At 38.1% G+C, this 15,119-nt stretch overlaps 1 protein-coding gene across 1 annotated transcript in view; it reads left to right on the top strand.

The window, feature by feature from the left end:
- The window catches only part of HLCS (holocarboxylase synthetase), a 122,280-nt gene extending 107,527 nt beyond the window's left edge, over window positions 1–14,753 (top strand). Inside the window, exons 7-10 of the mRNA XM_026853953.1 lie at window positions 3,151–3,311; window positions 6,372–6,486; window positions 10,101–10,314; window positions 10,830–14,753. Coding sequence (XP_026709754.1) covers window positions 3,151–3,311; window positions 6,372–6,486; window positions 10,101–10,314; window positions 10,830–10,998 — 659 coding nt within the window. The 3' untranslated portion in view covers window positions 10,999–14,753. The remainder of the gene's footprint in view (window positions 1–3,150; window positions 3,312–6,371; window positions 6,487–10,100; window positions 10,315–10,829) is intronic.
- The last annotated feature ends 366 nt before the right edge of the window (window positions 14,754–15,119 follow it).

The following is a 15,119-nucleotide window of genomic DNA, read 5'->3' on the forward strand; positions in this document are numbered from 1 at the left end:
GGGGTTATTTATTATCATAGGCTTCATGGTAATTCCAGCACAATCTCAGGAAGCAGTAAAAATAAATCTATCTGTCTCTTGCTGTATCAGTCTGAGTATTAACAACTTCCCCATGTTGGGTCCATTAAAGAATTTCTTCATGGCCCTTAAAAGCGCAAACTCAGTCTCTGCATTTAATATGTTGTTACCTGCTGCCAAGCCTCTAATAGCTACATTCATATGTTCTGTTAATCATATCTCTTTGTTCTAGAAGCCTGTGTTTTGGATTCATAATTAACTTTTTTCCTGCTCTGATTATTTTCCTCCCATCAAGGCAGCACATGACATTTTTTTTTCCTATTTAAAAACAGATATGTGAATGGAGAAGTAACAAAAATCAGTGTATTTTGACAAAGCCTGTAATCTCTTTCTAACTGTGCTTCCAAACTCAAATTAGATTTTCATGTTGCAAAACCCTGAACTTAGTGGTGTAACTGAAATCATGCTGTTTGCAGAAGACAGGGCTGAAGCCTCGTGAGCTACAGAGGGTTTTCCCCTAGGTCCCCGCATAAGAAGAGGTATATTTTTAACGTTTAAGGTTGCTGGTAGATAAGCGAGCTTGATCTCAGTGTGTAATCCATAGGGTCTAAGGGAAAGAATTACCGAGCTGTATTTCACATGAACTGTAAGGGGACTGACAAAGAGATCTGGTTATTGCTCTTCGATAGTGTCTCACCGATTCAGAAGTAATGTAGGAAAACATTGTGGAGACGGTTACAGCTTCTGTCAGATCGGGTCCAAAAATTTCTAATTAGCAAATACATTTGTGATTCAGACTTTGCTTGGGCCATCCAATAACCTCCCATTTTGACCATCATGAAAGCGAGTCAGCCATTTGAAAGATATTCTGAAACCTAGGGAATCCTACTTCCATTTTGCTACCACTACAGCCCCAAGAGTTACTGAAGCCCAGCTTTTCAGCCTGTGAAGCAGGAGGGATGAGAGTTCCTTTGCTTGTCACCTGCCTTAGAGGCATGTGTCTGTGGGCGATGGGGGGCACATTTCTGCTTGCAGCTGGTCCTTGCTGCCTGTGAATACTTGCTTGATTGCAGAACTTGAAACACCTTCCATACATATCTGAAATTCAGAGGAAATAATTTTGAACGGTACTTTTTGCTGATTTGGACTGCACTTATCTCCAAGACAAGATTGCTTTTACATGAATGAACAACTTGATATTTGTGCCCATGTTAGAAGCAAATTTGTAGGCTATACATCACTTTCTGGGTTTACCTTGCTGGCAACATCTTGAATATCTGTTTTATCTGTTAAAGAACTCTTCCTGAAAATGTGAAATGGAGGAGGATCATAGAACAGTTCAGATCTGTTTTAAAGTAGCTTGAATGAAGTTCTCAAAGTAGGGTTTTTTCTTCTTTCTTTACACCTAGCATTGACTCATTTGGTGGTGTTAAAGTGCACTTTCTACTTATCCCCAGAGGAAAGTTAGTATTCTTTTAAGTGAAACTATTCTAAAAGCAGAACACAAGCCTAAAATAAGCCAGTGTTCTCTAGAGTTCTCAGAAGGTGTAGATTTATTTACTGTAGTTAAATCATAATTAGTTCTCAGGGGATAGTGTATCTTTTAAACTGCTTTATTGCCACCATATTGGTTTTCTAAATAATCAGAAACTGCTGCTCTTATATTCTATAGTATGAACAAAAATTTGCTGTAAGTAGAAACAAATGTGTAGAATTGCTAGTTGTCACTTACTGAAGATAGTGACACACAAAAAGTAAGCCCTTCAAGAAAATGTGAAGAAATGCAAAACGTATGTTATCAGAAGGCACCTTAAATGAACGATGGCTATAACTTTTTCCAGCGTAATATATATAGTAATGTTTTACATTATCATTTTTCAGTTAATCTTTTTTTAATATTCTAATTCTTTTTAGTCAAGAATAAATGTTAACTGAAAATGGATAAATGGTAGTGCAATGTTAATGTAAAATATTACCTGATATTTAAGCCTAGATTTTCATGAATGTAGCCTAGTGTTCCAGCTGATAAGCATGGGGTTTTTTTTTTCCTAATTGGCAGGTTAATGTTCGAGTTGCCTGAGGAGATGGGTTTAATAGCAATTGCTGTTCGACAAACGCAAGGGAAAGGTGAGTAAGTTTCCTTCTAGTACTAATAAATGTGTATTAAACATATGAAACAGGACATTTCAATGTCACCTAGCTGCCTTAAAGAAACATTGTGAGTATTGTTTATAATACAATCTGTAGAATAATCGTGTCCTCTTCTCCTCCTCCTGCTTGAACTGTGGATTTAAGCTCAAAACCTAAGTTAATAGAGACCAAAATAAACATTTTCAGGATGTTTGGTGGCTTTTGCAGAAATGATTTAGTGGTCTTCTAGTTTCTGCCAAAAAGTCTCCCCAGTCATGGAAACTGCCATCACTACATTTAGTGTAATACATGTCAGACTTCCAAATCAGAACTTCTTTTTGACTGAACTGGAACAAGGCTGGGTCTTGACTTGCTCTGAGGTAGAGGTTTCTTGAGTCTGCAGGACATGCCTGAACTGTCATGTGGACTTTCACAGTCTTTCACAGATAAGTATAAGAAAGTTCTGTGTCTTTCCCAGGAAGGTGCTAGCGCTGATTTTAAAGCAATATTCATTTTATTAGTAGAACACAGTGCCTTGCCTAATAAGCTCTTCTGAGCACAGATCTACATGAAGATGATTCCCTGGATTTCAGCACAGATCTAGCTTGTGTCGAGTTGATTCACAGTGTGGATGAATTTTAGCTGCACACAGATCATTTTCACAAATACTTTTTCACTTAAACAAAGTAAGATTTTTTTGAACCGTGTATGTTACCAGCTACCAGGATAATCCTGAAAGCAAGTCATTTAGGACATTCTAGGAAACTGAGTAGCAGCATGCCCGTTGAACAACCTGCTGGTTTTTTTTGAAGAAAAAACTTTGCACTTAAAACCATTTTTCTTTCAAAATTAGTTTAGAAACTCCATTACAGGATTTATGGTAGATTCTTGGATGGATAATATTGAACCTTTTTCTTTTGTAGTTGTCTACGTTAACAAAGTGATCTTTTATAAATATTTTTTTCTTAAGCTGAAGTTAACTTTTTTTCTCTCCCTTCCCAGGTCGTGGTGGAAATGTTTGGCTCAGTCCCGTTGGCTGTGCACTATCCACTTTACATATTGCCATTCCTCTACATTCCAACCTAGGCCAGAGAATTCCTTTTATTCAACACCTGGTGTCCTTGGCAGTGGTAGAGTCAGTTAGATCAATACCGGGATATGAGGTATATCATTCTAATTTATCCCAAAATTTCTGTTTCCATTTTCACTAAATTCAGATTTTAACTATGTCTTCTATGTGTAGAATGACTGAATGCATAATATAGTTCTTCAGCACTAATGCAGTGGTAAACCTAGCCTTCATATGTGCTTGATTATTTATATGCTTTAAGAAGTCTACTAAACATATGATGAATACTGTCTTTTATTGAGCTGATTAAGTATACTACACTCATTTCACTCATAATCTTATGAAATTTAAGACTCAGTCTTTGGCAGTAAAGAAAACGTCAATTTTGTTTGTCTAACAATTGAGTTAATTTGTTTTGATTTTGAAGGAGTTAGAGAAGAGGGAGGAGGGAAAAATGAATAAAATTGACAAATCCTTTTCTGCTTTTTTTGTTGGTGCTCTTTCAGTGGTCACTTTATCCCTTTTAAAGGATTTTTCCAACCCTTGTTTAAGGTTGAAAACTGATTTCTAAAGCAAGAACTTAGGAGTATTGCTCTCGAGAGGGAATCAAGTGTCCTGTCATCAGTATTAAAATGAAGAACCAGTCTTCTTCATCACCTCATATATCTCCTTTTTAATGTTACCATTTCCTAATATTTGCTAACTATAAAACTTTGGTATTTTACAGAAGTAGTTAACTAAAGCATATGTTTCCTATATTACAGAAAATCAATGACTTATACACATTTACACATGAACTTTATTATAGTGGCACCCAGTAGCTTTGCTGTAGTTTAGGGTCTGTCAGCCTTTCTATTAAAACCTTCTAACTTCAGTGCTTCATAACTTGACTATAAAACCAAAATGCTTCAGGCTAAAATTTGCAATATAAAATATTTGGCTAGAGTGAATAATTTAACCATTTAAAATAGGAGGGACAAGAGTTAGTTTTATAAAATATGAGTCAGACCAGGAAAGGAGTTAATTTATGAATGGAGGTGGTTTTGCTTCTGTACGCCTACCCTGGTCTACTGTCGCATTTTTTATTTTATTCCATTCAAGAGGAAAAAGGTGACTGAAGTACTAAATATGAATATAAAAATAGTGTGTATCAATAATACATGTATTGTACGTACCACACGTACAATACATAGCTTGCTATGACCAAGACAAAACTACTGAATCTCTTTGATGGTACATCCACCCTAGACAGTGGGGGAAGCAAACAATACATATATTAAAGCAAGGAAGTTCCGAGATTTATCATAAGCTCATTGCTTTAATTTCCCCTTCAGACTTTGGTAACGTAGGGTTTTGCTTTATGTCAGATGAACATCTGTGCCATGCAAAATGCAGTAGCTGCAAACAATGGGCTAATCTATAGATGAGGTCTCTGTCTCTCCTCCAAATTTCCATACTGCTGTGGGTGTATGTCAGAATCTTTATAATACTTAGCACACTTTGACCATTTCAGGATTTCCATTAAAAAATCTGATAAGCCCGTGTCTCAGTTTATCAGCTAGTCATCATTTTTAGGATTGTCATGAATGTTGACTATGCTAAGCAGGCAGCAACTGAGGCCTTTGTTCTGGGTCCTCACAGAGAAAATCTGACCACTCTATTGTAAGTTTTACTGTCAGATATTAGTGCTGCAAATGCAAATGGGCCTTATATCAAGAGAATGCTTTGCTTTCCCATTCTAAGAACAGCTGACATCTCTCCCTAGTGATTGAAGATAAGAACGTGCTCCATTTCCAGCATATTTCATGACACCTGTGATTTCTTTGACACACGGGTAGTTGTGCCGTACCTTGTAACTCCATTTTGTGGCAAAGTCTTTGCTGTGTGATTTACATCATGAGAATACCCAGTTGACTTGGTTCTTCATGCTTGCTGTCACTTCAGTTGCAGAGCTAGTGTTTGGTGTCTTACAGGTGTATGTTTTCCTTAAGTAAGATCTACTGAATAGCTCTTGGGAAGATCTCAACACTGATAATAGTGTGTTTAACTGTGTTATACTTCGCATGTCTCAAGAGTCTTCTATAAATCTTTTCCCAGTGTGAAGAGTCAAGTTGTTTTCCGTAATGAATATGAATTGGTGATACTCTCTCTTAGAATGCTTTGATAGCAAAATCAGGTAGTATTTCCTGTCACTGTACGTGTAATGGACTCCTCTCTGGCCTTTAAATCTGTCAGGAAAGTAGACATGGACCCAGGTGCAGTTTTCACACATCCTGTAAAGGGATTTCATAATCTACAATAGGAGGGAATGCGACTCTTGTAGTCCTGGAGCACCTCCCATAATTTGCCTCTGGGGATACAGTCATATGCAGTTTTTCAAACTGCAGGAAGCACATTTGCTTTCTTTTTGTGTTTAAGTAGCCAGTGCAAAGTTCAGTTCAGTTCTGTGGTTTCAACAAAAACTTCTCTATTGCACTGGAATGGTGTCACACAGCACAGTTTGTGTTTCCAGCTCCATGGTGTTGCTTGAGCGTAGCTGCTGAAAATGTGAATATATTTAGGACATTACTGAAGTATTTACATAGTTGTGAACTGGAATTTCTCCTGTCTGCTAAATTTCCTTTCCGAAATTCAAGATGTCATTTTCTCCTTGTCTGGTTTCTTCAAGGATTCTCAAATACAGTGTTGATGTTACTGTGGGCTTACCCTGATTGTTTATCAGTAGTGAGCCACAGTGGCTGCCACAGTTTGTATCTTTCTTGGATAGATCTTTTACATCTCTAATAGACACTCACGAATGAGGGAAATTAATTGTATGAAACCTCACAGTTTTGATACTGAAAATCTCTAGTATCTTTAGTCCTCCATTTGGTTGCTCTACACCTTTATTATCTGCCATATTCTTTTTTAATAAATAAACACTTTTCTCTGACAGCTGCCAACCTCCTTAGTACATCATGTAATCATGTTACTGTGACTTTTTCAGTAACATTTGTGGAGCACTTAAATAGGTTCTTATTATGAAGAGCAGTTGACAGTATCACATTTGGTGTGACAAAGAGGTACAGAAAATATAGAATATGGAGTGAGGAATGTTCTTATAATCAGTATTGAAGAGCAGAGTATTTCTAAATGTATGGTTTTATTTCTTTAGGATATTGATCTGCGAGTAAAATGGCCAAATGATATTTACTACAGTGATCTTATGAAGCTTGGTGGAGTTCTGGTAACCTCTACACTTATTGAAACAACGTTTCATATACTTATTGGTAAGTGTCTATTTTCTGAAGGTTTTTTTCTGAAGAAATTTGTTATTAATGTCTTTATGAGTTCAAATAATAAGGACAAGAACAAATAATGACAGCAGGCATTAGGAAATAAAGCACAATGTTAAATCAAAAGGAAGCACAAGAAGTAAATGTTTTCCTTCTTCTTAATAATTCCATATGTTTGACAAGGAAAACGTAAATGTAAGCATCTGAGCTGATGTAGTGGAGTTCAAAGAAAGAGCGTTATAGAGGAGAGGGAAAATGTCCTCCTTGGTCTATTGCAGAACTAGAATATACTGGAAAATGTATCTGTTTTTTTTCAGCATTACAAATAGTTAAATAAAGAACATGCCTTTTAAATCAGGAGAAAAAGAGCTACATACACATAGTAATGTTTTAATTTCTCCTTTTATCCTTTTAAACTATATGCATAACTTGTTCCTGTTGATACCTTTCTAGAAACTGGAATATTGCTAGTGAAGCAGCAGTGAAGTAATGATTTGATTAATTAATACTTTCTTTAGTTCTCTCAGAAAGTAAAATTTGCAAAGTAATTGGGAAGTCTGGGTCAGAGAGCAAAGAGTGACAATCTGTTCATTGTGAAGACAAACAGTACCTGGAAAACTGGTTCCATAAGGTAGCACAGCCAATCTCAAAAAGACTGTCCATGTATTTTCCAGCAAGTCCCAGTGCTATAACAGGGAAAGACATTTAGGTGCACAAGTAAGTATGAAGTGTTTTTATCATTTCAAGTCTGATAATCATCCTGCTATTTGTTAAGGGAAATTCTTCCCTTAACCAGCAGCAGCACAGATCTGTCCAACACGCTTAGAAACCTGCCAGCAAAGCTCTAGGTTCTGGTTCCAAAAATAATTATCTCTGATATGTCTAAAAATCTAAATGTGAAATTTCCTTAGCAAGTCTGAAAGGTTAAAGATGATAATGATAATCTTTGGTTTATATTTTAATGTAGCACAGTAGATAAGTGAAGTATATTGCAAAGAGAGTGTGGGCATGATGCTGTTTCTGTCAAGGTGCTGCAAATTTTAAGGTGCAAACAAGCAAAACAAGTGAAGTAGTCACCACCTCTTTCTGTGAAACATGCCCAGCCGTTGAATTTTCTGTTCAATTGTTATATCCTCATTTTGTAAATAATCTACATGTACAGAATGGAAGTTGCACTGAGACACTTAAAAAGTCTCTCTGTGTCACGTCAACCATTTACTGCTTCCGTATGTTTTTGCAGAGCCTGTTCTGGTTAACACAAGAAAAGTTAACACCAAAAAATGGCTCAAAAACTAGTTCATCTTATCAGATATCTCTTTGGACATTACATATTTGGTTTGGACCTTGTGTTTCTTACCCTAAACACCAAAACACTCAAATTCAAATGGAAACTTCCTGTATGCATTCTCTCTGAGATTTGTCATCTTGGTGGTGATAGGTCTGAGGTATATACAAAGCTGTACATTTTCATCAACTTCCTTTCACCTGGAAGCTTCTGAGACTGAAACTTAATTGCCACATACAGTCCTAGGATTTTTTCCATTGCGCAATGATGTATGTCACTGAGAGTAGTAGGGGTGACACATGATATCTAACTTCCTGTATTAGTAGTAGCAATGAAATCAAACTTCCACAACAGGAAAGGTAAGCCAAATGCATCCATCCCCTTTCTACAGTCATGCAGATTCCTTACCTAGACCTCATTGTTTACATGGCACTCATGAAGAGTGTCCCATATATGGGGGTTATGATCAAAATCAAAATTTATCTACCTGGCTTCACTGCTCTGAGAAGTAATTCAGACGAATAAGGCAAAAGACAAACCTGCCTTTTCACCTGTACCACATGCTCAAGGCCTCACAGATGACAAAGTTCATGACCATACTTTCAAACATGCTTTTAAAAATTCTTTTTTTAAGGACTTCATTGTTGTGAGACTTTTGGAAGGAGAGTTCTGCAGAAGATAATGTAAGGGCTTCATTAATGTGAGGGCGAGACTCAGAACAGACGTAGGTAGCCAAAAACAAGCGGAATGCAAGGGAGAGCCAATGTGCTTGACCTCCAAGAGCTCCGTCTGCCTCTGTGTGCAGCTAAGGCATGTCTGAACAGTGCACAGATGCTGAAGGCAGGGCTCGCTCTAGAACTGGAAGATGTATTGGCCACATCAGCACACTGCAAGATCAGTGCATAGATGCTTGTTTTTCACTCTTCTCATGTGGGAAATGCAGAGATGCCCTAAGAGTCCTGAATTAGCTGGCTACATTTTTGCCACTCCTTTTATCCCGAGGTGCTTCTGCCTCAGCTGAGCTTGTCATCTCAGTATGTCTCTTGTATCTGTTGCAGTTTTTGGACTGCTCAGGAGCCATCTCCATACAAACAAGCCTGAGCCTGCAGGTGGACTCCAAGGCCCCATTATATACCCTGACAGGACCAATCACATCTTCATGGCCACAGTCACTCTCTCTTCACTTGTGCCATATTTGAGTTTAAACAGCTGAGTTGGGATTTGTTGGCATGGCACATTATATTTTCCAGATCATTTTCCTTTGTTTCTTTCCAATAATACATTTTGCCTCGTTTCCATAGAATCAGTGTATCAATACTTGTATCAGTGTAGCTTTCTTAGCATGCATTCTCTTGACTAGTTAAAAGTCAAAAACTACTTTTCACTGTAAGAGATCCTTCTCCTCATAGTTAATACAAATTATTTCCATTTATGAATAGTCTCATTAATAGCAAATTTACAACACAGTTCATTTGGACCTTCTTGCAGACGGCAGTGTATCATGTCTAAACCTGATTGACAGACAGGGGGTTTATCCCAAATGTCTGAGGAAAGAAAAAATCAAAATTATTAGGAGAAAAAAATAAACAGATAATACAATATATTTCTTTACATCTCTCAAAGCCTGTTTCAGCAGGCTAAAAAAAAGGCCCCAAGAGCCATATTTAAATAAGAAAGGCATTCTGCCAACGTTATTCTAGCTGGAGAAATCTCAGCAAGAGACTTGAGGCTTCTAAAGGATATGCTGTGGGAAGATAGATTAAACAAACTGGAGTCTTATGCAGCAAAGTTAAATCTTCTGGGCTTTTCAGAGCTAGCCAAACAAGGCTTATCAGCTGAGTAAAAAGGCTTAATTTTCAGAAAATGCAGTCAGCTAACTGTAGTAAACAGAAAGGTCTCTTAATTAAATTTTAGACTGAAAGATAAAACTCCATCTTAGCGTATGATCAATGATTTACTCTCAATTAGCTAATGACCTGTCAGCTTCTTGAGATTTTGATGTTATTATAACCAGTGTGCAAGTTACCATTTACATCTTCCTAACCCTCATAGATGGGATGGTGTGTTGTTGAAAGACTGCACTGGATTTGCTTCTACAATTCTGAGGAGGTGTTTTAAGGGCAAGGAACAAGTAAAATCTGGACTGAGATTTGTAATTACACAAGTAGAAAGATTTAAAGGTGTAAGAGACTGAAGAAAAACAGCTACTGGAAACATCCTTAGAGATAATTGCATCGGGTAGCTGAATAAAGTGACTTTCTGGTGGTAGCCAAGCGTTTGTATTTACAGATCCTGTCCTCTTCTTTTGGTTTGTCTTCTTCAGGCTTTGGATTTAATGTGAATAACAGCAACCCCACCATATGCATCAATGATCTCATCACAAAATTTAATAAGAAAGAGGGGACAAAGCTGAAGCCCTTAACTGCAGACTGTCTTATTGCAAGAACTGTGACTGTGCTAGAGAGGCTTATAGATATTTTTCAGGAGAAAGGGCCCAATGGAGTTCTTCCCCGTTACTACAAGTACTGGATACACAGGTAAGTATAAAGTTCTTCTCAAGCTTTCTTTTAAGAAAATTAGAGAGAACTCATGGATATTTTGTCTTTTCCTACTTTTTCTACTAGATTGCCTTCAATACTAGTAACTTAATTAAAATATACGCCCAAGTAGGATGTAATTTTTTAAGAGAGAGTTAAAATAGCACATAGTAAAATCAGTGGACTAGCATGAGTTAAAAAATGCTTCTAGTTATTTGACATGTATCATCTCAAAACAAAAGGAATTGGGAATTATTTGTTTAGCTAGTGATGAAGCTGCTGTACTCATGTCTTTTATTAAAAAAATAGACTGTTTGGATTAATTCCAACTTTATTAATTCCACAGAAAGAAATCAAAGCAGGTAAAAACTGCTGCTAAAGATGATTCTCTGTAAAGAACCAGTGAAGTGGGAAGTAAAAATATTCCACTAGACATTAGTCCTCTAAACTATTTTTAATTGTTTGTGCAGTGTCCGCCAATTAATTCCTAACCATCTGGTTCTCTTTGTTTGCAGCGGTAAGCAAGTCCGTCTCCACAGTGAGGAGGGCCCAATCGCATGGATAGTTGGGATAGATGATTATGGATTCCTTCAAGTTCATGAAGAAGGCAAGGGTGTAGAGTCTGTGCACCCAGACGGCAACTCTTTTGACATGCTGAGAAACCTCATAGTCCCAAAGCATTAATAGTCCTCAGAGCTCAAAGTGCAAAGGGAGACTCTTTAGTGTTTGGCACCAAACAGCTAAACTTGCTTAAAGGTGGGAAGGGTAGTTGATAGCTTGATTTTTTTTTTTTTCCTTCTGATTTTCTGATATATTTGTACTTTGATGTGGATAACTTCAAGGTTGCTGAAGGCCTTTATTCTTTTAATGTTCATATTAACATTAAAACACATTATGTTGCCATTCTTTGTAAGCATCTGTTCTTTAGAAGAGGCCCGATTGCGAAGGAATACTTGGCAGTGAACAGAACTTTCTCTTCATTTACACTGTATTTGAGAAACTGAAGTGGCTAAATATTTCCTTTTTGTGTCTCTGTGTTTTTACACAGAATCACAGTATCATCTAGGTTGGAAAAGACCTTGAAGATCATCTAGTCCAACCATGAACCTAACGGTTTTATTGTACTTTAGCACAGTGCAGTACAATATTTACATTTTTACTATGTTTTTTTAAACTAAATTCTGGTTAATGCATTGTCTGCAGTGGAAACAGCTGGAAGAGCTCATCATATATTTCTGAATTACTGGGATTACCGCTGTGTTTAAATTTGGGTCTAAGTGTAGAGCCTTGCTGATTTAATTCTCCTCCATGTGGCCCTGTACAACTGTGCTTTGGTCTCAGGTCTGCAACTCTCTCATGGCTGCCTTGAGTTTTAGGAGAGTTTTCCATCAGCACTTAAGAACTGTGGTTGGTCATCCAAATTATTTGTAGTCTACTCTTCTTAGTCAATTGAATCTGAGTAAATCATCTCGTATTTCCTTTGAGTCGTGGTCTTCCAAGAGGCTCTAGCCCCCGTAAGAATAGCCCACTGGAGTAGCGTATCACCTCGTTGCAGTCTTCTTATCCAAGTTATTGGAGAATCCCATGTCAGGAGAGGAAAGTCCTAAGTAGTTTAGAATTTAACAGTAATTCTGTTGTAATAGCAATGAAGTTAAGCAATGAATTAGAGGAAATGCCCAGCTCTTAAAATTCCTGCCATAAACAACTACTACAGTGAAAAAGACAAAGCATGCAGTTAGCCTGTGTCCAAATTCTCCTCCATTGTTTCTGTTGTCACTCCCTTTCTCAAAGCGGGGCATCTGGTTTGCCACTAATCATTAAAAGTAAGAGGTTTAACATATACTGACCTGAAAGTAGCCGCTTTGGGGGCTGGTGGCACAGTGCCAGGTTAGGTGTAACAGCTTGGTCATGATTGGAAAGCATCATGGAAGAGGCACGTGGGAACTTCCGTGCGATGGCAGCTTGTCGGGTTTTTCTCCCGGGCAAGGCGAATTTGCACCACGAGGCTGGGCCACCACAGCACTTCAAACAGTTCTCTGCAGATGAAAAGTCTGTCATAGGTGCGATGTGGCCAGCTTCATTTCCTCAAGTAGGCAGCACTGCTTATTACATTACCTCGTCCCTACTGAAGGTGGATAAGGCAAATTGGTTTCCACAAAGGACTTCTGTCTACTAGCCAGAAATGGGGTTTTTAGGTTAAAGTTCACCTCATAAACAATCCGAACATGTTAGTAGATTGTTTCAGTTACAAAGCCAAGAACTCTTAAAACAAGGAAACTAGTCTGTAATGGTAATTTAGAGTAATCCTCACATATTAGGGTTTAGGTGGTTTGGCACCAAGTGCTAGAAATTAAGTTGTCCCTATTACATTTAGGATTTTATGCTCCATATCACAGTAGATTTGTCTGTGTGCCTGGTTGTCCGTATCCTGCTGTTTTCTTTTCCCCCCATGAGTCGCATCATATGAAACTGCACATCAGTATTTCATAGAACTGTGTAGTGGAGTGAGGACAGCTGTTAATTGGCTTAGTTAAGGTGATACACATCAACACCAGGTTTTGCTTTTTCCCACCAGATGCTTTCAAAACTACTTTGGGCTCTTAATTTTTGGCAACTACCTTTATTGCAGAATCAAATGTTGATGGATATTATAATCAAATGAAACCTGAGTCTCAGTTAACAAAGTTTAAATAAAAAGAAGAAACCATTTATATATGCATGTATAAACAAAAGTGTGTGTGTGTGCATATGCACATTCACATCTTCCTTGTGCATCTTCACTTCTTTTCTACCTTCTTCAAGCAGCTTACGAGCAACATGTGCTGCTGCAGGTCAGCTGTGGAAAGCGTAGCTCTGGTACTGTTTTTCCAACCACAGAGTTTTACAAAACTTGAGATCTGTACATCAAGCTGATAATTGTAGCTAAAACACAGTCTCTGCAGGGTGTGCCTATAGGAAGCACCTCTTATTTAGCTCATATTGCGGTTAGACTGATGAGTGCCTGTAGATTTCTTTTAATGACCAGGTCATGCATCAGGTTTTGACTTGAATTACTTCCTTAAAACATGCTCTCCCTTCGCTAGGGCCAAGTACTGTAAAGGACTGATAACGCATGTTCCTGCGTGCAGGGCAGACTGGACCTGCAGACCTTCACTCAGCTACGCAACCACAGTGTCTGGGCAGCAGGCAGATGGAATTTTTAATAGTAAAATGCTACAACATTTCCTGGCTGCTATTGTTCCTTTTGGATTTCTTCATTGCCTTCTTAATGAAAAGCTTGTTCTGTTCTGACTTTGAGTTGTAAGATTATCCTAAAAATTTTTGCATTGGAAAGAAACTTAGTGTTGAACTTCCTTCCTGCAGATGAGAACTAACCACGTGTGGGGGTGCCGGAGCGTAGGTGGGGGCCGTGGGAATGTACCGCTTTGCCTCTACTTTTTAGGGGCCTATTCTGTGTGTATAAAACTACCTGTTGTCTTGAGGAAACAGCCTTGAGTTGGGTGAAGTGTTTTGTTACAAACCCAACTTTTCCTTCAGAAGAACCAAAGAACAGCACAAAGAAAATTGTGGTTGTATAGTGAGCAGCTGCGTAAGGTCCTTCTGACTTGCAGCTGGTCCTGCCAAGGCAGCCAGTGACCCTTCCTGTACCACACTCACCTGAGGGCAGGCAGGGGACACAGCCAGTAGTCTTAACTCTTTTTATGCCAAACTTGGCACACCCAGAAAGCCACAACAGTTTCGTAGGAAAATCATTGTTATTGTTCTTGGTGTAGGAGACAAGCGTGGTGTAGAGTGTCTCTGGACATAGGTACGGAGAGAATCAGACAATTCCAGATCCAGAAGTAATGCACTGAAAATGTTTCATTTCATTCAACTGTCCCGATTAGTAAAACACCTCTTTCACTGTGAGTCATATCTTAAAGTATTTTCTTGATGAAGTGCTTTCAAAAAACATTTATTATGGTGTCCGTATTTCTGTGACTTCATTTTTTTCCTCCTGGACTCTGCTATAACATTTCTCATTACACATTGTGAAAATATTTGTGAAGATTGTTTATTGATAGGAAAAATTCTGCCGAGCGGGCCGGGTGTGCTGGCACGTGTCTGTGTTCAGAAGGAGTAGGCGGGTTGTGTCCAGTCAGCACCAATGCTGTTTCCAAAGATTTGAAAAGTAATAACGTACTTAACGTTTAAGAGTGCAAGCAGTACATCTTACTTCTAGTAAAAGGTTTTATAAGACTTCGGAACATTTTTTTTTAAATATATCCAACAAAAATAATCTTCTTCAAGGGCTATTATCTAGAAATAATATTTAAGCATTTAATCCTTTGTGCTGCTGCTTTGTCGTACAACATTTTTTTTATTTCTTTGCTGCAAGACATCAGCAGTCTAAAAATTCACTCTCTGCAACTACATTGGAATATAGAGTAGATATATTTTTTTTTAAAAAATGAAGTTCAGCTTAACATCTGTCATGAAAACGATTTGTGCTCTAAAGAGCTGGTTCCTGGGGGTAACTAGTTGATAAAAGCATTTGGATGCATAAGTTACTGCCGTGATGCACCGCGCTGATCAGACACCAAAGAAATTAAATCTGGACTGAGGAAAGAACAGAGGTCAGAAAATGCTGGCATGCCACAGGCTGCGGTCACGTCACACACAGCTGGGTGAAAAGAACTGCAGGGAAGAATTGTGAACTGATGTCGTGTTTGAGCATCTTGCATTAGCGCGTTTCATTAGTGATTCTGTGTTATTTTCAGTTCTCTGAAGAGTCTTCGTTTAAAATGCGGTGTGGCTAAAACAGA

This window comes from Athene cunicularia (assembly GCF_003259725.1).
Source record: "Athene cunicularia isolate RWA chromosome 1 unlocalized genomic scaffold, athCun1 chr1_part1, whole genome shotgun sequence".
In the NCBI taxonomy this organism is placed as follows: Eukaryota; Metazoa; Chordata; class Aves; order Strigiformes; family Strigidae; genus Athene; species Athene cunicularia.